Source organism: Zosterops lateralis, assembly GCF_965231275.1.
Source record: "Zosterops lateralis genome assembly, chromosome: 1".
In the NCBI taxonomy this organism is placed as follows: Eukaryota; Metazoa; Chordata; class Aves; order Passeriformes; family Zosteropidae; genus Zosterops; species Zosterops lateralis.
In genome coordinates, this window is record NC_139762.1 from 41,005,672 (window position 1) to 41,032,151 (window position 26,480).

The window sequence follows — 26,480 nt, forward strand, 5'->3', positions numbered from 1 at the left end:
TTATTGTTTGTTTGTTTAGTGGGGGGTGGGAGGTTAGCTTTTTTTAACAACTTGATTTGTTTTCCACTGAATCAGCTCACCAAAATGATTTCTCTTGTGGCCATATGACAGCTAGATTCACAAGTTTATCTGTTTGATCACTGCTTCTAACAGCATTTACATTCATCTGATGCATCTACATCAATCCACAGAGGACCTGTGATGATGGTTTCATGAGGGAAAAACAGAAGCCTAAATCAGGAGTCTTACAGGAACTGAGAACCCTACCAGTGTTGACATTCAATTAAACTTTGGCCTTAGAATTATGCAATTGCTTTATATATAGAACAAGTTTGTCACCTCACAGGAAAGTGGCATGGATGAAAAACAACATACCTGCGTGTAACAGGTACAAGCTAAAAGATACTGTATCAACTCCCACTCACAAAAAAAATTTTTTTGAACACAGAACTCCTTGATCTTAAAAAAATATCTTTATTATAGTATATTGTGTGCATATATATTAAAACAATCTAAATATTTAACTACAATCTAAATATTTAACTACTGAGGAAAGAAGATTAAAGAATATGAAGAGGATAAGCACAACATGCTGGGAAAAAAATTCTGATGAGGTTTAAAAAAAGGTTAGATGCATCTAGACCACAACAAACCAAAAGTAGCTGGCACTATATAAATAAAAAGTAAAAAACACAAGAGAAAAGAGTAGCACATGCCAGAATAAATCTCTGAAAACTGAATACAAGTCAATTTTCAGCTGTGTCCTTGAAAACAGGCATTTTCAGAGGCATCCCTGAAGAAAGGCATTACATGGTAACCTAACTTTGTCACTGCTGCTGCACTGTAGTGACAGTAGAGTTTTGCATGCAGGTTGGAAAAGTCAAAACCCTGTACGTTCCACAGAGCCACAATTTTAAAAATTGAGGCGATATCTGTTGGGTTAGGCTGTGGAAATGTTCCAAGGACCTGTTAATAAAGAAGTGGTGGAAATTTTTCAAGTGTCATGGTAATAAGATGAGAGGGGAATATGGGGGGAAATAGCATATTCCTGTCTCCTATACACCAAAATCAAGTGTACTCTAGTACACTCCTGTTCACAGACACACATACAGTATGCACATCACCATAAAACCCCAAGTAGAGATGGGAACAGATGGAAGAATTACAAATCCTCTAAACTACCTTAAGTGTTTTTTTATATGTGAGTAGAAAAAAAAACAGTAATAGGAAAACTGCTATCAAAACTTGTTCCACAATTAGCTTCATGGTTACAGCCACAGACTGCTGAAAAATCCTGTCTAAACACACCCATCCCCAGCAGTCCTTTTAGGACACTTGGAATCTTGCCAAACACAGTTTTTGAGCAGCAAAGGGAGAGTTTTTCTCCAGATGATACAAACAACTCCATACCAGTAGAAAACTACATACAGTGTGAAAAATACACACATAAAGAAAGATTTTTATCTCCCAATAGCTTTTTGAAACTGGATTTGCTGTGTGCCCTATATCACATTATTAATTTTTATCACCCTTTGCTTTAGTAAAAGAGATTGTCTGCCAAACTCATACATACAGAAGCAGCCTTCAAAAACCACATCATGTGAAAGTTAACATGTCTTTTAAGATTAGATTACAGGAAGGCATGCGTGCCCTTGCAAATCATTCTATCACTATCTCAAAGTACTCAACATATGCAAAGACTCTTCCAAGAATAAACCATTAACAACCATATCATACATGAAGGAAGCATATCATTTACAGCCTTTGTTCAGAAAAACACAAAGCATCATTTTAACATATCTGTTTTGTGATGCCAAGAGCAAATCCCAGTGATACTGGGATGAGATACTGATGCCTTAGGTCAGGTAAAAAAAATAAAAAATATTTAAATATATTATAAAGTAATTCCAAACTACAACATTTCCTGGTTAAAAATAAAGTCTGTAGGGCATGCATTTCCAGTAATTATAAATGATCCATCATGTCAGTTAAAGGCACTGAAGGGAGGGAAAACTTCACACTTGCCATTTTAGTTCTCTCATCGACTTTCTGAACTTTTTACATAAACAAAGAACAGTGGGATTGTGGAAAACTTGTCCACTTCCCCTTTTTAGGCAGAGAATGACTGGAGCTTAAAGCAAGTATTCCTGGGCAGTTTATTATTCACTGCATGTGAAACTTTACGTAAGCCTATCCTGTAGATGTTCAAATACAGCTGATGTAGACAAGCCAAAGTAAAATTCAAGACTAATTTAGAATGTACGTAACTTTAATTTTCAGTCAAAAGACAGAACAATTGAGAAGGAGAGAAAAAAACACATAAGCAGCAATCAAGGTGCCCTAGGGAGAGATTAAGCTTTCACCTTTGGTTTGCACTTTTTTTTAAACAAGAAGGTAATTTATAAAAAAAGAACAAGTCCAAAGTACTAAAAAAAAAAAAAAAAAAAAAAAGCCTAGCACATTGTATTAAGATACACTACATTGTATTATGATACACTAAGTATACTTTTCCCTAATACTGGATCTCTGGATACTCAAACATATTGCAGAAACAACCTCCAGTAAAACCTTCATACTCAGCTAGAGCTGCCTGCATACACTAGAATTCATCTCCTCAGCCTTCTAACTCTCCTCAGCATGAAAAAGAAATCCCTTTTCAACTGCCATAGATCAGACAAGACTTTCAAATACTCAGTGCTCCAGCAGACTCCCAGTAGGATTCTTCTTGCCACCTCTGGTTTCCAAATGTCTTTTCTCAGTCTGTGAGAAAAGAGTAATTCTCCCTTACAGAAAAACAAGAATCAGAAATTGTTAGCACTACTTATTTACTTCTCAAGCATTTGTCATCATTTAGTACAGTACACTTTTGGTATCTACCACATTAATGCTGCATGTTTTTTAAAACCATTATTGAAACAAGAGTCAATCCTAAATTGCATGATTTTCTAGGGAAAGCACTGAGTTTGAAGAACTGACAACCTGCAGCAGTATGTGGTAGCTGTAGTCTCAAGGACTAGCACGAATATGACGCATGGAGTATTAAATCCAAAGGCAAGTTTCCACTGTCATCTCTGCAAGCACTTCTCACCATGCAACTCACTTAACCTTGTGCAGTCACACACACACGACGGATTCCAGACAGGCACACTGCCAAAGTGCATCACTGAATAGCCACTTGCAAGACAGACAGCTTGCTAGAAGCACATTTTTAGGGTACTTGAAATACAGTTCAGTCAAATCACTCTGGTGATAGACAGTGATCATAAATGGCTGATACCATTAACTGTAAATCTTTGAAATCTATGAGCAATACAGTAACCATGGCAAGAATAATTTGAGCTCAACATTTAAGACTCTTACTTAACTAAGTCAATGTTTATGTGCTCCATTTACATTTCCTCAGACCAAAGTTCTTCCCCAGGAGAACCAGGGAATGACTTGCAGCACCAGAAGGGACTGTATTAGTGCTCGTGAAAGTAAGTAAGTAGGGCTTATGAGAGGGCACAAACAAAGAAAAAGCCTCTACAAACATCATTATCCCTCCTCCCCCCAAAAAATCCTACATTATGACTTTCATGCTTCACTGCAGCACTTGTTTAAGTAGGTGCAAATAAAGGAAAAACAAAAGATCAAAATAAAACCTCAACACAAAAACCAACCCACAAAAACTAACCCCAGCTCAGGATGGGGACAGAGGAATGTACTCCGTATCAACATTTCTCCTTTATACATCTGTCCCTAGCCAACGGTTTAACATTTCTTATTTTAATAATATTCTAATACAACTACCTACACCATCCCAGCGGTCCTACATACTGCTTTGTGAATGTAACTGTATCCCAATCTCTCTGGCTTGAAGAGAAAGCAAGCAGTTCCCCTCTCCTTCCCACAAGAACCCATGGATACATCTCTACTTCTGTAGGCACAAGAGATCTGGCAGACAGGATTTAGCTCTTACGGCTGGAATGTGGCACCAACAAATCATTCCTCTCAAAACAGGAGCACACCCTGCTTACAGACCCAGCTGGCAAACCTTTGTAGCACACTGCTGTAGATTTACCAAGATCAACAGCATATGAGAACCTGTGCACAGTGCATTCTGCCTTTCACACTTTGTCTTACTTCTTTCACCAGCAGTAAGTACATAGGAGCAGTTCAGCTGGATCAAACCATCCATCCATGTGCTGTCTGCAAGAGCACACAACAGCAGAGGCCACAGCAATAGTGCAAACTGAATCAGTGTCAAAGGTGGCTTGACCTTAGGAAGCACAGCCAAAGCAGGACTCATTTTATTATCAGCCCTCCTTCGTGGGATCTGCATTCAGGAGACAGATATGACATCCATCAGAAGAAGCTCCAGTGACAAAAACAAACCAAAAAATTAATTAACGTTAAAACTGTTGATATTGCTCTGCTTTGAAAATTAAAGCTTGGCTATAAAAAGGAATTAAAATCTTCATTTTGACCATATATCTCAAAGATAACCAAAGAAGAATTACCAAACCTTGCTTTGCAATGTATCTAGGTATGTGTGTGTACATCTATAAAATATTTTAAAACTGACCTTTTTCAAAAATAGATAAACTCAGTTGTTTTGTTACATAGGTATTGACATACATTGCTCAGGGTAATTTAGAACCCGCAGGGTAATTCATAAAGCATTTTCATAACCACATTTCCCAAGTGGTCTGTTTCAGAAGTCTGTATTACTGTTCTAAGCAGACATAATACTCCATGTAGTCAGGAAATAAAATACATCTCCAATTTACAGATGCACATACCACCCCCTCTCCATCCATTCAACCTCCCAGAGCTGCAAGTTAATAAGAAGTAATACTTCAGGGAGTAAAAATCAGGTAAGACCAACGATGGAGACTCATAAATTTAGGAGATTTACACTACCAGGGATAGCAACCCTGGAAGGGATAAGGAAAGAAACCAGAAAAGCAGTATTTGTTAGGGCCATCTCTGTACACTGTATGCAGAGTTGAATGACAATCACTCTACTTCAGGCAGGAATCAGGTCTACCCCATAGATCTCCCACTGCTACCCATACACAGCACCAGCAGCCTTAGTTAAAAGTGAGTAAATAGCAAGGGCTTGATATGGTTTATCTTCAGGAACAATGAACAGCAGCACTTGGTAAGTTCTAAATATATTGTGTTACTTCTCCTTCAGACTGATTCTGCTTTTAAACCAGAAGTAAGATGAGCCCACAGTAGGCAGGAGGGCAGTTGCTGCCTTCTTGAAGGATACCCAGGATAAAAATTAAAAAAAAAAAAAAAAAAAAAAAAAAAAAAAAAAAAAAAAAAAAAAAAAAAAATTTAAAAAAAAAAAAATATATATATATATTGAAGTTCTTTCCAAATAACAGTAACTGAAGGTATTCTTTAGTTGAACTGCACAAGTGATCGCATAAATGCATTTGAAGTAAGTTCTTTGGGCAGAGTCTCTATGCAGCAATAGTGTATCATCAGAAGTTGCCAGTGATGAAACACTACCAGTTCTAAATCAAGCACTTCAACCTAACAGCCCGGGAAAAATGCACCAAATATAAATGAGCCCTGTCTCATTTTGTCATCGTACAATTTTTAGCTGGCCTTCCCCTCTAAATATATACAGATGAGAGCACAATTAATAATAATTCACAAACAGAACACTTGCCAGGTTTAAAATAGGAAGCATACTGTTGGTGGGTTCCCCCTCAGTTGTATTTTCTATGCTCTCCTTTGCACAGGAACAGCTGCTTTCTAGAGTTTTCCCCTACTATCTTAGCAGAGGGCATTGCTCAGGCACTACAGGAATGACTCTAGTTCAGCTCTATGGCTTTAGTGTCACCACACACACCCACAATTTCCCTGTGAATTTTACCTGTGCTTATACAGTTTCTATTTTACACAACAATCCTCACATGTAAATGACAGCCTGTCCTAATCAAAGCTACACTCAGAGCCTCACAGGAAGGTGTGACACTTAGATTTATTTCAGTAAGACCCTAACTATAACTGAAGAGGTTATAGGGATACTTAAGACGTTTTTCTAGTCTACTAATCCTCTAATTAACTACTCAGCTTACCTTACTAAATACATCTGACCAATCTGCTTCTAGAAGACTTACAATAAACACAACAGCTCTACAAACCTTGTTTGCATGAGTATGTCCAAAAGATATCAACAGACTTCAGTCAGACTCCACAGAAGTTTCATTGTACTTTTAATTTTCCAAAACTGTATATGGAGGGCATTAAAGATGTGTAATGTGTGCTACTTAAACACCACAAAACCCAAGCCCTTTCAGGAAAAAAGCATTTGTAAACATGCTAATGTTTTGATTCTTGCACTATTGAAATCTAATGTTTATAAGTAGTTTTATCTCAGTTCTAGCAGGCCTTACTCCAGCCAGGGTCACACTGAGCACCACAACATGCCAGAGAAGCCACATCCCATCCCAGAAAAACTAAACAGGTCTTTGGACAGCGAACCAAGTGTTTGTGTTAATCACAATAGAAAACTAAATTGTGAGAAAAAGTCAGAAAGAAAAGGAAACATAATAGCAACAAGAAACTGGTCACGATTGTGATGGGCTATCAACCACGGCACAGCACAGCAATTCATCAAAAAAACTGAGTTAGAAAAAAAAAAAGGGATGGCTTGATTCCTACCAAAGTATGACTAAGGTACAAGTGAGTATTCTATTCAATTAGAGGCCCATTTGAATTAAGTCTAAGTATTCTGCAAGCCAGAAAATTCACCACCATGCATAAACTTAGCAAATACTGTCACCACTCCAACACAAGATATCAAATTGCATATCTATTATTATAGTAGCTATTTTACAAAGTTGCATTTTATCACTGCCTCACAGTACTAAATTTCATTCAAAAAAAAAAAAAATCCTATCTCCATTCACTTAAATGTAATTAAGTAAATTCTTGAAATTACAGGTAAAAAAAGGAGAAGTACTATAATGTTTACAACTTGTCACCTCATATCTTTGCCTAGTCTTCTAGGAATCTGGATGCTTGATAGTTTTGTGTCCAGAGCTGAAAGCAGCACCACAATGAAAACTAAAAATCAAGCACTGTACTACAGAGACCTTGACAAAACAAAAGGCCACTGCTATCTGATGCACTCTAATACATCTAAATCAAACTCTTTCGTATGCAAGAGAATATAAAATTTAGTTGTGATATAAAAAATAATTCAGGAATCTTTGGAGTTTTACACCTTAGGAAACCTTCACCCCATAGATTTTAATTTCCAGGAAACTTTTAAAGTAGTAATCCCTGTTACACGCTGCATTGCAGTTACATGGCAGTGGTAATGACAACCCATAGAGCAGCTAAGCAATACCAGAATTCACTGTACAATACTAATACTAGAATGCTAATATTAGAATTCATTGTACAAATCTTCACAAATGTTTTTTTTTAGCTGTGCCACTGAGGTCTGAAGAGAATATTATCTCCATGAACACTTTACCACAGTTACACAGCTCATTAAGTTCACCTTCCTTTTTTTGTCAAAAAGGAACAATTAACTGGCTATTTCAAGGCTCTCTACCAGAAACATCCCTGCTATACTCGCACAGAATTAAGCAAAGCCACAGTTGATAACCTTCAAACTAAGAAAGGTTGACTCAAAATAATGCATAAGAAAAAATAACCAAATCCAAAACACTCAACCACTCTCAAAGTCTGGTAGTATACTGTCACAATTTTAAGAGTATATTTTCTTCCTGAATTAAGCTGGCTACTATGATTAAGCAATTCTAACAACACAGCAAATATCTTCCCTAATACAGAAATCTTTATTCCAACTACTACCTCTACCATCAGATCTTTCAAAAATTTCTTCCACAACTACCGAGTCTAAGGTAGCACACAATTCTCAGCTACAGCCGCTAAATATCACTTGCATCAAATCACATTTGAGCCATCACTACGTTACACAGCTGCTGTTTACATACACGTTGCATTTTCTTCCCTTGACGAGCTTCTTCCATGCTGATGTGCAGAAGCAGAGAATGCCCTTGTACGAGACCCTGTAATGAACCTCCCCAGAGATCAGAGCCTGCGCATACATGACTGCTTTAGCCCGCTGTGCCTGACACAGATGTACTCCGGGAAATTGCTCCCCAGCCAACCGCTCCCGCTCCAGCCGCTCATCTCCCAGGCCACTGATTGCGGCTACCGCGGGGTCGCACAGCGGCAGAATGGGCAAGACGGCATGCCTTCAATTCCAGCTCAGGGAATACCAAAAAAGGAACTGAAACTGAGTTCCACGCTTCAAATTTTCTGCATCAACAGCTGCTAAGAACAGCTCCAAGGTAATATTTTTGCTCTGATCCAAGACTTCATTAGCACCACAAAACGCATTTGTACCTCGGGTCTCAGAACAGAACAACCCAGAAGTCAAACATCTGCTAAGTGTATTTATAGCTGTATTACCAACCTCTCACCGAACGCTCATTCCAATGCAGGTGTTTGTTGGTTTTCTTTTTTTTACATGAGCTATATATTCTTGTTCAACAGAGTTGAACAAGCTCCTAAAAAAAAGAAAAAAATCGAGTTTTTTCCCTCCTGTTGAAAGGGTAAAAAAGCATTGATGTTAGCTGCAATTAATCTTATGTGTCCTCCCAGAGTAAGGTGTCTCTGTTTCAGGTACTACATGAGTAGCTGGTTTTTTTCCTTCCTTAAGCCAGCCTTTGAAAAATGTAACTTCTACTCCAGCAGATCAAATTCAGAACTTCATTTCATTTTCCCTCTTTATCACTGACATACCCTAATCTCTTTGTCCCATCATAAAATGCACAGGAAAACTGGCTCTTTAAGGAGTTATCTATAACTTAATCTTTAAGACATGCCACTGCCTTGCTTGTTCCTTTTTCTTCTTACACTCCTATGTCTTGTTTGATGAGAACTCTAGCAATGAAGCTGGACTGGTGCCACCCCAACCAACTTGGACAAAACAGAACAAGTAACATACTGTCCATGAACTTGGTGCAAATACATTGTGCAACTATGAAGATGGTATTTATCACCTAGCTGTAGAGAAAGCAGAAGGCCACATTCAGTTCCTCTCACTGCCTCAGTCCAGAAAATTCTCGAACCATAGGCTAATGAAAGTATTCTCAGATAGTGCTGACAGAGTTTAAAAGTAGTTTGTTTCCACTCTGTAAATAGAAGTTCACTCTAACACACGTATGCATCTTTTAACTTCCAAGCTATTGAAGGCTCCCTGCTGCCATACATAAACTAAATGATTCATACAGGAAGCACAAAGTTAAACATAAATATCAGATACTCTATCTCTTAGTGATCTCTTCTAAACTGGGCACCCAAAATCACACCTATTCTTTCCCTAACACAGAGCTCAGATTCATGAAGTTCTTCAGCTGCTCAGATGAAGACTGAAACAGCCATGCTGAACTGTGTCCTGGTGGCTTTCCCATACTTCAATGAACTGCTCCTTAGCATAAATCTGTACTAGAAGTAATTCAATTGCTATAAGTAAAAAAGATGTTTGTTTAGGTTGGGAGTGAGTATGTGAAGGGAAAAGAGACTGTCTGTTCCTTAGGGATAGAATAAGTGAGGTGGGAATCACACATTTGATTTTTTTTCCATTTTTTTTAAGTTTGGAAAAAAGCACTTGCTTGGTTTGAGCACTTAAAGGAAAAAAAAAAAAAACCCTCTCTGAAGCAGCTTACTGAAATTTCTTTATAGTCTGTAGTCAACCAATTCCTTGTTAACAGACACTCAGTCTTGGAACAAAACAAACAAAAGAAACCCACACTCAGAAGCAATACAAGCACTTTTTTTCAAACAGATGGAAGTTTTTGTCTTTTAAGTCCCATATCAAAACACTTTGTGGATAAACGTCTGCTCTTCCCTTAGAGTAAATACCAGGAAAAAGCTTCCCATCAAATGCAGAACAGCAGAGCAACTTCAAACTGCAATTGTCTCAACATGTTTAACTACAGAAGTATTCTAAAACAATCTGTAGGCAAATATATTCAAAATCATCACATCCTTGAACATGTTCAGTGACAACACTGTGAGAACTCAGAGCAGAACTATTTGTGCTGGAGCAGTATTTTAACCACATGTTTGAAGCTGCAAAAAAATCTCTATGAACTATATGAGGTCATTTTTTTTAAATAAAAGAAATGTAAGTACCTATCATGAAACATACACTTTTACCTTCAATCTTTCCTTCTTAATTCTTACTTTTATACCCCTTCAAGTTCCACTTATTTGACCTTATCTCACTCTATATAAAAGCACATTTTTGAAAGATGGATCCAAAAGAGCATGTACCACTTATCTAGACCAAAAAAAAAAGTATTTCATGTGAGGTCTTAGGTCTTTGAAAAACTTTTCATCTTTTCCCAAGTGATATGCAATTCTGATGCCAGTCCATTATGAAGTGGCAGTGAACTGCCTTACTGCAGGGTCTGCAGAGTGTCTAGCAGGCAGAGCTGTGCTTAATCTGCTATTCCGAAATGGCAGGACATTTAAAGTAGCTGCAGTAAGCAGGACTGAGTTCTCAGCAGGATTTACACATGAGCTGCAGACCAGCTGCTATCAGACACAGATATGAGCACAAGGAAACTGAGTGCCTGTTTGCCTGCAGAGAGACCGTACTGACATACCCACACATGCAGCCCTGCAAACTCTGAATCACTCAATACGTTAAAATCCTGGTTTGGGGGGTAGGGAGGTGAGGTACTAAGAGTTGTATCCATAGTCCAAAATCAATCCTTCCTTATATGAGCAAATTAGATCAGGGACTTGGAGTTGATGATCTCTATGTTCCCCTTCCAACTCAAATTAGTCTACGATACCTTGACTATCTTTTCTAACATTGGCAGCCCCAAAAAACTAACCCAGGTCACTGCCATCCTTCTTCATGCAGATGAAAGGACAGCATCTAACAAGCTCAAAGGATCTCTCCTCAGGAAAGGGTTCTTTAAAAAGGCAAGAAATAATTATGAGACAGCATGACAATACTTCTAAATGAGGCTTTATTTTGGAGGGGGTGAGGGTGGCCCAGGCCATGGGGCGAGCCAGGAGGGAGGCAAGGTGCTAGGGGATTAAGATGATGAAGGGGGCAAGTTGTATGACAAAGTTTGAAGTTCATATGTCAAACACCTCTACAGATGGTTTTGTTCATCTTCTTATCAAAGGGGAACCTACTAACTCATTTTAAGAAAACTTCCTAGGAGTTTCTTATTATAAAGAAATTAAATACAGGGTATTCCTCTAAAAAACATTATTGTCATAGCAAGGGAACACAGAAACCTTTGCCAGCAGTGGCTCATCATTTAATGAATTTAAAAAAAATTCCAAAAGTCTTACTGCCTGCAAGTATTTTTCAGAGTACAATTTCTATATAACACCTAGTCCCCAAGTCATAATCTACACAGCACACTTCAGCTTGCCTCGGCACGTACACATGGAACTGGTTCTTTCCAGAAAAAGAAAGGAAGAAAAAAGATAGATGTATTCTGTGCAGATATTCTCTGGTGTATTGCCCCAGTAGCAGTCTTGGGTTTCTCAGCACATTGCAGGACAGCTGTCGGAAGCCACCAGGATGCTGAGAGCAAACATGAGGCAGATCACTAGTTTAAGCCCTCCTGACATTACACAACTGCACATCATTTGGACAGCTGAGTACCTATTCTCTAGAGATCCCACCGAAATTTATAACCTGAACTCTCATTAACAGCAAGATTACGATGTTCTCTAGTGTACTACACACTACTTGATTAATCACACCACATTCTAATCTGAATACACTGATGATGTAGAAAAACAAAAGATGTGTGTAAAGTTTTCCAGTACATGTTCCAGGATTCAAAACCATCCCTCAGTACAGATGGATTAAAATCACCATGTTCCAACAGAACCTCACCAAGATCTTACAGCAGCATGTATGAGCATGCAAATGTCACTGGGCTAGGCTAGGGAGGCTTGGGTGATTTGATTTGCTGGGGTTTTCAGGAGCCTGGGTTTTTAAATTTCCAGGAGGTTTTTTTGTTTGTTTGTTTTGGGGTGGTTGGTTGATTTTTTGGCAGGGTGGGGAGTGCGTGGGGGCAGGGAGGGATGGTAGGGAGACACAGAGGAATTTAAAGCTACTCAGTTTACAACTGTAACATACTGCCTTTAGCTAAATTCATCTCCTGGCATTTTGGCAGCATTTTTGAGATATTCTAGTTTTTCTTTATCCTAAAATAGCCTTAGATCACTGTGCAAGTTCACGAGAACTATAGACCAGGGCTGTTTCAACACTATTAAGACTACCTAAGCAAGGCCATATGTTTAATTGCTCTACAACCACTTGTACAAATATTCCAAATTATGGAGTGGTTTGGGCTAGAAGGGGACCGTGAAGATCACCAAGTTCCAATCTCCCTGCCGTGGGCAGGAACACCTTTCTCAGAGTTGCTCGGAGCTCCAACCTGGCCTTGAACACTTCCAGGAATGGGACATGCACAACTTTTCTGGGAACCCTGTTCCAGTGCCTCATCACTCTCACAGTAAAGAGTTTTCCCACACATCTAATTTACACTTATTCTCTTTCCATCTGATCCTATTCCCACTTGCTCTGTCACTTCAACCTCTCATAAATAGTCTTGTCTCATTTTTCCTGCAGGCTCCTTTCAGGTACTGCAAGGGCACAATAAGATCACTCCAAAGTCTTCCTTTTTCCAGGCTGAACAATCCAAAGTCTCTTAGCCTTTCCTCATAGATGTGCTCCCTCCCTCTGATCAACTTGGTGGTTCTCCTCTGGATTCACTCCAACAGGTCAATGTCCAAATATTGAACACTTATCCTCTAGATTAATTTCCTAGAATAGATGGCACTGTTGTGAATAGCTGATTAGTCCAGATACAAAGCAACATAATAAGAGACAGATAATTTTATCTGTTTTTATTGACATTATTTAAAGTGCTTGCACAAGAAGGTTTTTCCCTGATAGCAGATTCTCAGAAGGTAAGCAGCAAAAGGAAAAAAAAAAAAATTAAAAAGTCAAATCACCCAGTTTCTGAGTTAGGACAAATTGCTCAAATATAACCAAACCAAACTATACCCAAACACAACAGATCCTTGACAAGACCATCAACCAGAGGCAGTTAATAAATAAAAGAATTATTTCCATGAATGGTGCAATGTTTGAATGATTATTCACCTATATGCCATCCCACAGAAAAGTGAAACTATGAATCTCACAAATTCACATGAATTCAATGCTTAATTATTCACCTTCAGCTCTCCCTGTGTCTCAGATTCCATATTCATATAACTGCATCCCAGTCAAATCAAGTATCTGCATAAATAATTTACTGACAACACACATTTATTCTTACAGTGAACAAAAATTACTACCTACAAATCAAAACTCAGTAAGTTATAGTGGGAGGGTAAGGCAATGTTTCCAATATCTATAGGTAACTGATACAGGAGGAGGAATCAGCACTCTGCTGGCCAACAATATTTCATTTTAATAAGAAGGCAGGCAGAATGGAAGTACAGTCTGCTCATGCAATATGAACTACAGCAGCATTTCATCATAGATTTTTAGCTAAGTGCTATAACATACAGGATTTGGGTGCTGTCATCTGCAGATTATTTTAATGAAATAATTTTTAAAAAATCAACCAAACACAAGCAAAAAACCAAACACAAGACAAAACCCAACAAAATAAAAAGTCCATAAGTCACATCTCCAACGATACACTGAAGACATTAAGGTATTTGAAGTCCTTGTAGCATGAATGCCAGATTATTACCACTGTTACACATGCTGAATATCAACCAGTCACCAGTCTACTACCAAGTCTCTACAACAACAAATTCACAGCTACCAAAAAAAAAGTTTCAGCAATCCATACATATTTTTATTAATAAGGCAGACAGTACCAGAAAGCTGCAATTCCTGTTTTGTGCTAGTGCTGGCCATAATGTGAACCCACAACATACCAGATCAGGGAACTGATCCAGCAGTAAAATTGCACTGATGGTATTTTGTCACTTCAATGTGGATGCCACATAGTACTAGTGAGGTGCAGGCAGGGGAGACTGCTGAGCCCAGGGGAGGTAGAGCATAGGACCAAGGGGCAACTCTAGCAAAGTCTGACTCAGACTGTAGTGGAGCCACACACTTCCACTGCTGTAGCTTTACATCTCACTCTGGAGAAATGGTGAGGTACCAGTCACATCACCCTCCACTCTTCTCATAATATTTTGACAATGCAACATCTTTGCCTTACACTGGATCTGATGCTTTCCCACTTGTGCCCCCTTTGCCCTTGCTCACTCTCACAAGCACAGGCTCTTCCCTGCCCTCACACATACTGACAAGATGCTTTTCAGACTAAGGGACACCCAGAAGCTGAGGGGGCACATCTGCCCCAGCCACATGCACACAAACAGGAAACATCCTAGAGGACACAGTAATGCTGGTGGTATGCAGTATCACAGGATGAACTTTGACAAGCATCACTCTGTTTACCTCCAAAAAGTAGGCATGACACACGGTCACTTGAAAAGAAACCAAAAATTCTGTGCTACTATCAACTTGGAAACTATAGACACACTGATAGGTAAATAGAAAAGGTTCAATTACATGAAAAATGAGGCCAGACTGGTCACAGTCACTGATATTATGCACTCAGGCTACTACAAAGTGCTGGGCAAGGGGAAGCTGCCCAAGCAACTCCCAGTTGTGAAAGAAAAGTTCTTCAGTAGAAGTGTAGAGGGGAAAAATCAAAGAAGTTGGTGGTGCCTGTGTGTTTGTGGAATAAGTTTTTGGTTTATTCAATTTTTTCTAATTAAGACAATGTGTAAAATGAACAAAAAAAAAAAAAAATTACCAGCATTGGTGGCTCAGTGGTAGAATTCTCACCTGCCATGCAGGAGGCCAGGGTTCAATTCCCAGCCAATGCAGTCAGTACTTTTAGGGAGGTGGAGTCATGGAGACTCCCTGACTCTCCAATGAGACCCCAGCTGGTTCCCAACACAGGAAGGACATGGACTTGCTGGAGAGTCCAGAGAGTCACCAAGATAATTAGAGGGATGGAGCACTTTTCCCTGGAGGAAAGGCTGAGAGAAAGTCTCTTGCACTTCAAATGGAAAGAGAACAGACTCTCACTGGATTAGGAAGCCATTCTTTACTGTCAAGTGATGAGGCACCGGAACAAGCTGCCCAGAGAAGTTGTGGCTGCCCACCCCTGACAGTGTTTAAGGCCAGGCTGGATGGAGCTCTGAGCAACCTGGTCTAGTTAAAGGTGTCCCTTCCCATGTAGGGGGTGCTGGAACTAGAAGACTGTGCCTTCCAACCCAGATCATTTTTTGATTCAATGATTCTGATTATAGGACGAACATGTAACTCAGTTAACATTCATTTCAGAAAACTAAAGCTGACAAGTCTTTTTTTGAGCTTGTAGGCTGGTTTTTAAGGTTGTGTTTGAGTCTTTTGATGGCTTCAGAAGTTGAATCAGCTTATGCATGACACCTGACATTTTTCCCTTTCAGAAATCAGGAACTAGTTAGTCCAACTCACCCTTACCATGAAGCTGTATTTTAAGACACACACTTTCTTGCCAAAATTTCTTCCATTTTCCCCTTGCATTTCTAAAGCACAACAGCCTTAGAAGTCTGAAAAGCCCGAAATAAAGACATTGCTAGACAAAAACTGTCAAACTTGAAATTTCTAAGAGTCATTCCAAGATCCTTCAGAAAGGCCACTGAAGGGACATTTAAAAGGAGATCCACTTCTGTTTCTTATTTGTCTTGCCTAATATCTTGTAAAGCTATACAGACGAGCTCTTTTAGTTTCTGTTTTAAAAAAGCAAGGAGTTGATTTTCTGATGTATTAAGGGCAATGCTTTCACTATGTCCAACTAGCAGGCTTTCAGAGAAGTCAGTTTAAAAGTAAGGTGTTGATTCTGACACAACTGACTCATGCATGACACTGTACATGGTGCTTAATTTACAGGAAAGATCAGCTGACTAAATGCAAAGGGAAACCAAGACAGAGATCTAAAATTAGCCAGAAAAACCAGCCTACCTCTTTTGTAGCCATTTCATTCTTTGTGTCAAGGACAGCTACTGATACTGGTATTAGTATTTTATTGGTTTTTATTTTGTGAATAACCACGTAAAAGACAATCTACAACACAGTACTTTTAAGAAAGACACACATTCCTCTTGCAAAGATAAAAAAATGCTGTAGGACTCTTATTGTAAATTTATGACTTGAGGGGCTACTTCCTAAGAGAAGCTGACAGCATCCAACACGTGGCAGGCAGATCAGCTGCTCTTCATTTGCTTAACCCTTAAGAATTCTCTGCTTCAGAGAGCAATAGCATGGTTTGCATGGGAGTTCTAACCAGTCACGAACTATTAAAAAGGGTGCTCTCCGAAAAGGCATTTTTCATTACTTTAAAATGCACAACAGAAGTAACCCTCTTTCTAATAAAGCCATAGACCACATTTTCATGCACTGTAATCTGTATACAACCATTGAGTAGCACAAATACATGTTCAAGGAAAGGCCAACTTGAGACAATAATTTTAAGTGAAACTGGAGCATGTACAACAAAGAACTTAGACAGGCTTTTGGCTTTCACATTGACTTCTGGGAGACAGACAATTATCTAGCCTTGCACAAAGTCTACCCATAAAAATTCTGCTGCCATGGTTTTCTTGTCAGGCAAATTTGAACATGCAGAGTAAACTTACACCAGCCATGCTCCTTGCAATGCAATCATAGCAATTCTGACCAGCCCTAGAACTCTAAAGCTGGCATCAATAAATCAAAGTCATTGCCCTAGACACAAAGTCTCCTCCTGTACTCTCTGCCTGAACTTGAAACAGCTTTAAGATGTCCTTACAAACATAATTGATACCATTAACAGATAAAAAAATTAAAATACCATGCCAAATCCACAGTAAACCAAACATTAAGAGAAATACATAAAATATATCATCCAGACTCAAGATCTAAGCAAAAGACCTTTCAGCAGTATGAATCTAATATGCTACACCCAGTGGCTGCAGGAACTTAATCTTAACATTTTTAATTCAGGATTTCACAGCTAGCAGGGAATTTTTAAATGCTGAAAAGAATGCAAGAGTTATTCTAGTCAATGGCAATTGTATCTGGAAACCAAATGAATTTTCTATGCATATCAGATAAGGAGAAAAAGAAAGAGTAAAGAAAATTGCATTATGTTTCTCATTATTTAGAAACCAAGCCTCCAGAACAAGTATTTCTTTCCAATACTATCAAATTTGTAGAGAAGCCACCTACATAGAATGCAATACTTCCTTTTACTGTGGCACATAAAATATGAACATCACAGCTTACAGCCCCGGGGATGTGTTATGATATCAAATAAATTTCTGCAATCAGCTATCTTAATTGCATAAGCATTTATACAACTTTAAATGTTCAACTGGATTTTTCTGGGAGGAAAGAATATCTTTACGTGGTGGCTTCTGGCAATCAAAAGCACACAGCTTTCATCATTCCACAATTCCAAAAGACTGCTCCACCTTAAGCTGATACAGAAATGGATTTGAAAAAATAAATATAAGATACATGAGAAACAACAGTTAAGAGCAGCTTCATTGAAACTTTCTCACCTACCCCCAAAAGTAACATGTAAAGAAATATTTAAATAGGAAAAATTAGAACACGTCCTCTAGGAACTGCCCACGTTTCTAATGATAAAATTCCTTTTTCCAGTGTTACTTCACCTAAGTCTGGGCACACACAAAGCAATCAACCTATCCACCAAATCATTTGGATTTATTCTCACATTTTTTCACAGGACTAACTCTACAGAAGAAAATCAACTGCCTGTAAACCAGGTTGGAAAAGTATCACCAACAGTAAGTTGTAAAAATTTCCCCTGTACAAAACAAACAGAATCAAACTGGCTTCTACTACACTCTAACCTTAATCAAATGAGATTGTATCTGAATAACAATAAGACATTCAACTTCGGCAGAAAATGGTACCTTTTTATTGACATTTGAATACACTTTGATATTTGGGGCAGCACAACATCATAGCTTTTGGTTATCTTAACATCAATTTCAGAGCTTCTGTCTGAGATGTAACTCATTTAAATAGAAGTAACAATTTCATATCTGAATTTAACAACCTTTTACAGACTTAAAAACTGAGATTTCCAAAAGGACTTGCCTTTTCAATTTAAAACACTTTCATCATTGGTTATCAAAATCAACACTAGCAGAAGCATTGTTTTGTGGGGTTTTTTTTAAACATGTAAAGCATAAATATTCAGGCACAATGAGACAAATAACTGGCTATTTTAAAATATTTATAACCAGGCTGTTTCCAAAAAGCTTTTTATTTTGTCTGAGGTTCCTGCACATTGACAGGAGCTCAAAGAAAGGGTAAGATGCCCTTTTTTCTCTGGGGCAGAACAACTGTGCCAAAAGGAAGCTCTCCCATTAAAGGAAAACTGAACTGTAGTTCCCTTTAGAATTACAACATCCATACCAGGACACTAGGGGGAACCTGAAAGCAGTCTGCTTCAAAAATCTCTTGCACACTCTGATCCTGCCATTAACCCTAAAATTTCATTCATGAACAAATGATTTAGATATACAAGGGAAGAGAACTTCTGTAGACAATTGAGGTGACAATGCCTAAACGTTTGAAATGTAGTCATACACTAGAAAAAAAACATGGCATTCTGACAGCCTCAGACAGGAAGCTATTGTACAGTAGTACAGAGAACACTCATCATTCTCTCCATTCTTGCAGTCCTTGCAGTCTTCTTTATTGAAGAAAATTATGAAGCTGCATACTCAAATACCAAGAAAATTGTGTTAAACAAAAAGTAGTTGAAAAAGCTGCAATGCTTCTTTAGCCTTAATGTTCAGGAAATGAAACAAAGTACCCTGAAGAAAAGTTTGCTCTACATATTTGAAGCTTGTTTCCACTCTTGACTCATTCCATAACGGGTGTAACTTTTGGATTTTTGGTAACACATGATAAAATGTTATTAGCAACTTACATTCATAAACATGCCTGCTCTCCTAAACAGAATCACCCTGGGCACATTGCACAACAGGGAACTACACCACAATTCACTTTGGGAACCACTGTGTCAGCAGGCTTCACTTCTACTCTGGGTATTATTTTGAATATACAAGATAACCCCACATTTATAAAAGTCCTTTTAGAAGCATTAGGAGACAAAGATAGGCACACAGTTTTGAGAGATTTCATTAGCTACATTCTCAGCCTAACACTTTATAAAGAAGATGGAGGAAGAGGGTGATGGAAAAACATTCACTAATGATTTCCTCAAATTACAAATTTTATTTTTCTTTAAATAATTAATTTCTTACCTCTATGTACTTTGATACTTTAAAGCAGGATTCCATAACTAAGCTTTCCCAAAAACTCCTGTATTCTTTCAACTATTCATGTATTTTCTAGGTATTGCAAATTAACTTGACTCTCTTTACTAATGTTACCAATAGAACTGTCAATGCGTATTAATAAAACACAAACATTTACAGTTGGACTCAAAGATCTTAAAGGTCTTTTCCAACCTAAATGAGTCTATGACTTCTATGACTCTAGAGGAGAGACACCAGTGTTTACACTGCTGAAGTGGAACATCCTTAATATTTTGTGTTAATTCTGAAGCATCAATTGAAACACAATCTTTCTAACACTAACCTCTTCACCAAGATTTTATGAACAAACAGCAATAAGGTTACAACACAAAAAAAAAAAAAAAATCCTCTGCTTAAGTTGCTTTAACTGGCAATTTGTGAAACTACAGAGGAAAATTTTAACTATTGTAAATTAGGAAGTCACTGAAGGGGCCATTCAAAAAAGGATATTACTAAAACACGATCTAAGAAGACATGAACATAACTCACACTACACTGTCTTGACAATCAGGACCACTTGTTTGCAAAGTGAGCAGGCCTTGAATTACAGGCGTTTTCTATTACAACAAAAGATACACAAAATGAAAGTCACCAGTAAGTATTTAAAACCAGAAACCTCACTTAGCCCTCAGGTGCCAAGGAAGACAAATTGCTCAATCCTCAGCTCCTCTGTTGTGCTGTAGGTGTATGCTACTTCCTAGGATGAAAAGAAGGCTTGATTTCTCTCAGGTGAGGGTCTTAGAATACCATGACAGGACCACATCCAATTATCCAGTTTAAACCAAGTAATTCCAGCTGTTTCATTACATCTAGTCTTTGAACAACTTTGCTATAAACTACTGTTCTTATTAATAAGACTTCGGTCAAAATACCTGCTACAAGTGATTTTAACATATTAACTTACATAATTAGTAGAGTTCACTTAACAAAGATCAGCTTCCTCATCACTAATCAATTGCACCAAGATCTCTGCTTCTTTTACACGAGCTCATTTCAACTCTTGTTGCTTCACTGCTAACCAATAGCTTTCAGATTTGGATTTTCTATGATTTGGACTGATATAGGATTACTGACCTTTCATCATATAGAATATGAAGCACATAACTTGTTTTGAAACTATTTGTCCCAACTGGTGGTGTAAAATTAGGAGATCACTGCTCATGACTGTCCCAGAACATGATCACTATGTATATCAAAGGAAAAACAAGATTATATTTATACGTTCTTCAATTTCTGGTACTTCTAACAAAGCTGCCTTCTCAGAGCCTAGAGGGCTTAGAAGCACTTTCTTCACTAATACGAACCGCACATGGCAGAGAGAACCAATAAAATAATATAGTCACATAGAGGGCATATTTACATTTCAGCTTTTATTACAATCTGCCTAGAATTAATACAGTGGAAAGCTGCTGTGGGTCTCTGCCTAGAACACACTTCACTTGGAGCTTAGCAACTCCTGCCATAGTTGAGAGATAGTAGCACAGTAATACGAAGAAGGGCAATGTTATACTACTTAAAAGGAAGTCAGTTTTCAGTTATTTGTGAAGCAGTATATGAAAGAGAAATACTGCTGAGTTGCAAATGCCTCCTTCTCACTTTAACAGAGCAGCACTGGTCTACACCCACCAAGAAAACTTCTCTCCATGCTGCAGTATAAGTCACTGTCAATCTTGCAGATACGTGGAGTAAGCACATCATTTTTTCAGTCACAAAGCACACTTTTTAATAGAAAACATCCTGTAGCAATCCTTTGACATCACAAACTCACTGCTCACATAGAACAGGGCACTCAGCGACAATCCAGTTCCTTCAAGGCCACCTGTCAATACAGAATCAATTAAGTTGGAAAAAGCCTCCAAGATTATAGACACCAACCTTTGACCAACCATAAACAGATGAGGTTAATGACAGAAGTCAGGCAAACCTCACTCTAACAATGAAAAGCACTGGATATCAAATAAAAAAAACACAGAAAAGGGCAAAAGGGAGAACTACAGCCTTGTCCAAACACCTAAAATTTGTCTCTCCAGCTTGCTGTTACACATTAATTTTCCATGGAATTCTCAAGAATTACCTTCACCACAGAACCTACAGAAGGACATCACCAAGCTCTGCTTTGCCCCATTTCGCCTCTCACAATAAACCACTTTCTTGATCATTACCTTATCTTAATGATACCTATGTAAGCAAAAAGACATTGAAAGCAGTTCAAAGAGATTATTCTCGTCTTTTCTATCTGATACTTGACTTCAGGAATACTACTGGACTTAAAAATGGTTATTAAGGATCTATTAGTGACATGTTAGATTTGTACAAAAATATTTTGATGTAGAGCTCTACAGGAGATAAGTTCTCCAAATAAAGGTCATGTCCATTCTTTTCTATAACAATACATAACTTCTTCCACTTAAATTTAGTACACCTTAAAGATAAATACATATACACACAATCTGTTTATCACCACAGAGCCATTGTTCAGCTTTCATTAAATTGTACAGTATATTGTATTCATTCATGGTACTTGGATTATTTTTAGCAACCCTCAAGACAGGAAGGATATTTTTTTCTATCTTCACCCAAGAGCCTGTTTTATACCATAGTACAACTGAAACTGGAAACAGGTTCCCCATATCATAGTGACCATAATACACATAAAACTGTTTACAGTCTTACTTACAATTGATTCTGAGCTTGACTATAGCAGTAACACCAGCTACAAGACAGAAGCAAACATGCCATCTTGGAGGTATGTATTTCCTTACTTTTCACTAGAAATTCAAGCACGTTGTACACTTACATTTTAATTCCAGAAACAAGCATGCATACAAATACAGATTCCCTTTCTGTCACTTCCAAAAGTACTCAGCTCCCCAGTCACATCCCCCTGGGGCTCTCAACAGCTTCCACAGCACCTGACACCTGTACTGCCACTGCCCATGCCTATCCTCAGCTCCTGCCACCTCTGCAGCCTCTAAAGCAAACTTAAACCTCTGTTTGGAAATACTGCCACCATTCTCTAGAAGCCATTTCTGAAAACAGATACACATTTTCCTGGGTCCCTGATGCTTTCAGTGGCACCAAATTCATCCTCTGGCTACAACCTCCCCCAGCACCTGGAAGTGGACACTTGTGACTTTACTCAGAATATGCACCAGTGGCAATTTCAGCTCAAGAGCATTCTGCACCAATCTCTTAGGGCGACAAGACTACAACTTTGAAAAACTGCTGTTTGAAAAGTTATTATCTAAACAATGGCCATTAAGCATTACACATTTCTTCCAAGAACAGCCAAATACAAAATATGCCTTTTTTCAGAAGGCTGAAGTTCATTACTTGTTAATACATCAACCCCCAACATAGTTTTCCATGTGAGACCTACTCTTCCACTTCTCCCCCAGAGAAACTCAGCTAGAGAGTTGATACATGTGGACTAGGAAGTAGGCTTGGTTTGAAGATTACTGTTTTCACATGCAAATGCTCGCCTTTACATTGCCTCCAGGATCCGGAAGTTTATAATCATCAGGCACAAAGCCTGGGCTACCATAAATGTAAATATGGTAAATATCCAGTCATACAACAAATCTCTGAATGTTACACAGAAAAATTTATAATCTTATTTAACACAGCAGCGTATTTCAAGCTATTTATTTCTGTTTTAGGAATAGCTAAAATCACATATACCAAACAGCTCACAGTAAGTTGGCCCTGTCACCAATGAGAAAAGCACACTGAACTTTCTTGTTTGCCTGGCTTTTCAAAACCTTCTGTCAATGCAAAGCACAAAATACAAGTAGTAGGTATATTCTTTGGCCTTGAGCATATCAAATTTCCTCAGATCCCTATTTATATTTGCCCTTCATTTATATCTTCATAGCAAAGGCAACTTACTCATGCTCAAGAATTCAAGCCTCAGACTAACATTATTTGGCTTCACTCAACAGAATATGGCCATCTTCTTCCTGAACTATAAGCCAACAGGCTACCTACTAAGCCCATCTGCACTAAGCAAAAGTCTCAAAGAATTGGAATTTATTTGTGTTCATAAACGGACTAACTTCAGTACATTTAATCACATCAAACAAAACATTGTTTGGCAAATAAGGTTACCTATCATGTCAATTTGGCAGACGGGTATTCCATTAAAAAAGAACTTAGCATACTACCCCTATTTAATTTTTTCCTCTTTTCTGGTGATCAGATTTTCTAACCTCTTTTTGTGTGTCCTGTTCTAAAGGCTCAAATCTGTAATTTTACTTGGTTTAAAAGTAAATCTTCATCCCATTGACTTTCAGGAAGAATACTCTCAGCTTCTCAAGAAACTTATCTTCTTCAGCTGAAGCTCTACCTAAAGCACTGTGTATAAAAACAAGGCCCAAAAATATTTATTCTTACAACACACAGAACCATGTGCATTTACACATTTCAGTAAAACCTGTCAAAGTTGATCTAGCAAAATATACTACACAGTATGCTGAAAAAAGCCCTCTTGTTATGTTTCTAAAATCATGTAAAGCAATTGCAAGCATTTCATATAGGAAGAGTAGTTAAGGCAGGTAATGGATGGCAACACTGAAGCCAGAAAAGGTTATTCTTTTTCTGACTGACATGTATCAGCAGTCTGAAATACTCAAGGACTTCCACAAAAATCAGAATAGCTTTAATCAAACTGCTTGTAATTGCAATCCAAAATTAAAGATGGTTTTGCAAAGTTACTTTATAAGCTGAATCATTATCTATCTGCAACTCAACCAAATATTATTTATAAGTGTATCTGCTTTATTAATTTCCTTTTCGATATCTCTCAACTGCACGCAAGCACAACAAAGTTAATAATAATTAAAAAAAAAAAAAAAAGCTGAAAAAGGAAAGGATCCCTGCTACTCTTGGGTTTTATCACTTCCTTAAATGAGTCATAACAATCATCAGATGCTATCTGTTTGTTTTTACATAAACAGTTTTTGAAATTCATGGCTGGTAGGGTGTAGTCATTTGACAAACAAAATGAAGAATTTACCACTAACAGGAACACCAACTGTGGCTATTCAGTAAGAAGTGTCTCATTTCCTTTTTCGTACACAAAGTCTGTCTGGAAATATGTTTGACATGTTAAAGAAATGCATGTGCTTACATAATAGTATATCCTCATAACAGTGCTATACAAGCCAAAGGGAAAAAAAAATCCAAAAATCAGTAGCCTAAAACAAGCAGTAAGTTTAAATACAATCTTTCCAAAGCTTTTTTTTTTTTTCTTTAATAGAAACAAAGAAGCAATAAATCTGGTGTAGTCTAAATAATCCTACCTTGCTGCTTAGAATGCTAAATAAAGAGTTTGCAATCAGTCCCCTGACGTCACAGTTTAGTTAGAGAACTTGCAGCATACCTTCTTTTAAACATTCTTTCTGGTGAGCAACTAGAAAAGGAGATTCTCTGGTTTTATACTCACCCTTGTAAGCACCAGTAGCATTATTCAGTTAAAATCCCTCTATAAAAGAGGCAGAGATGAAGAAAGTCCTAGAACATAGACTGAATCTACAGTATTTCCACCTATAACAAACTAAATTTACAGATTCACAAACAAAATTAAAAAAAATTTAGCTTTTTCAAAAACTGAAGCATCTCCAGTGTGGTAGAACTGTCTCTGCTCTACATAATGAGGTATTAATTAAATGCTGTTAAGTATTTCCAGGTAAGGGATAGAGATACCTATCATTACAGGCACATGATCTGGCAAAATATGAACATGCAAATCTGTTTTGTTTGGTCCCTCCAAGATGGAAAGTCAAGAAGCAATGCAACACTGGCCAACACAACAGCACCACCCAACTAAAAACTTCAATGATTATTGTTACTGAATATTTGCCTTGAAGAAGTAGCAGTCATCACAAGTTTACAGAGATGAAGTTGTTGAAGTAATACACAACATGCCCATCAAAAAGTAGCTGCAGGCAGACCAAAGCGTTCACATTAACATAAGTGTTTTAAATCTATATTGTGAACAGAACTGGATGGTAGTGTAATAGTTTCACAACATAAACCTGGGTGCAGCACATCGACCTACCAGGATCTATCCAACAGATGCCACAGCAGTTCACAGCCAAAGCTACAAAGGGCCCTGAAATACCTTTCAAGTTTGTGCAACGTTACAAGGTGAAGTCTCAAACACCAGCCAAAGGAACAGGTACATCAGAGATGCCAGTTCCAAGAACTGCACAGGGAGGATGTCACCACCCAAATGCTGTCCTGCAGGAAGTCCCTGCTCCTCCTCCCTGGCTCACTGCTGTCAATCGCAGTGGCCTCCCTCACTCTATGGGAGGTGTGCTATCTTCGAGGTGTTGAGCAGGCCAGGTGAAAGAGCCGCAGGAGGAGATAAACACATGGCACAATAGGGAAGATAAGATAAGATAAGCAGGAGGTCCTGGCGGGGGCGGGGGGGGGGGTCTGCTGTTTGCTGAACAACATTTCGGAATAACTGAGGCTCATCCAATCTTCAAATTATTGGACTTTCCTGCTTATCCATATGGACACCAGTGACACTTCCAAAACACAACTACTGACCAAATCAAGAATGACTACTGAGCACTCTGGGCAAGGAAGCCCATGTGGTGTTTCTCAATCTCTCCAGCGAGAAGCGAAAGGCTTAGGGCAGATTAGATGCATCCAGAGGGTCAGTATAGGGTTGTTAGCAGAGCTTTTATGCTACGACCACAGAAACCTCTTCCTGGAAGAAGGATCCATCTGACAAAGTGTGGCAAGACTACATTTGTCACCAGGCACTGTAAGTCTGTGAGTATGGCTTTAAACCAGACACGGTGAAGAAAGGCTGTCACACTGAGGAGAAGTGAAGATGCAGGAACACAAGTCAGGAGGTTCACACACCTCCCTTGTGGAAGTGGCCTGTCTGTGAGCCCATCTCAAGTGCTTCTACACAGCATGGGAAGTAACAGGACTTTGTCCGTGCACCATTGCTGAGTTATAACCTCATGGGAGTTAGAGTGATGGTGGGACAGCTCACATGGTTGAGGTGCTAC

General features: G+C 38.3%; 1 protein-coding gene across 3 annotated transcripts in view; it reads right to left on the reverse strand.

Annotated features, from left to right (window-relative positions):
• Positions 1 to 26,480, reverse strand: part of SLC4A7 (solute carrier family 4 member 7) — a 92,735-nt gene that overhangs the window by 58,030 nt on the left and 8,225 nt on the right. Inside the window, exon 1 of one of the 3 annotated variants that reach the window (XM_083856337.1) lies at positions 7,971 to 8,060. The exons of the other annotated variants lie outside the window; for them this stretch is intronic. Within the exon in view, the coding sequence (XP_083712463.1) occupies positions 7,971 to 8,006 (36 nt within the window). The 5' untranslated portion in view covers positions 8,007 to 8,060. Of the gene's footprint in view, positions 1 to 7,970; positions 8,061 to 26,480 lie in introns of those variants that run through there. 3 annotated transcript variants of the gene reach the window in all.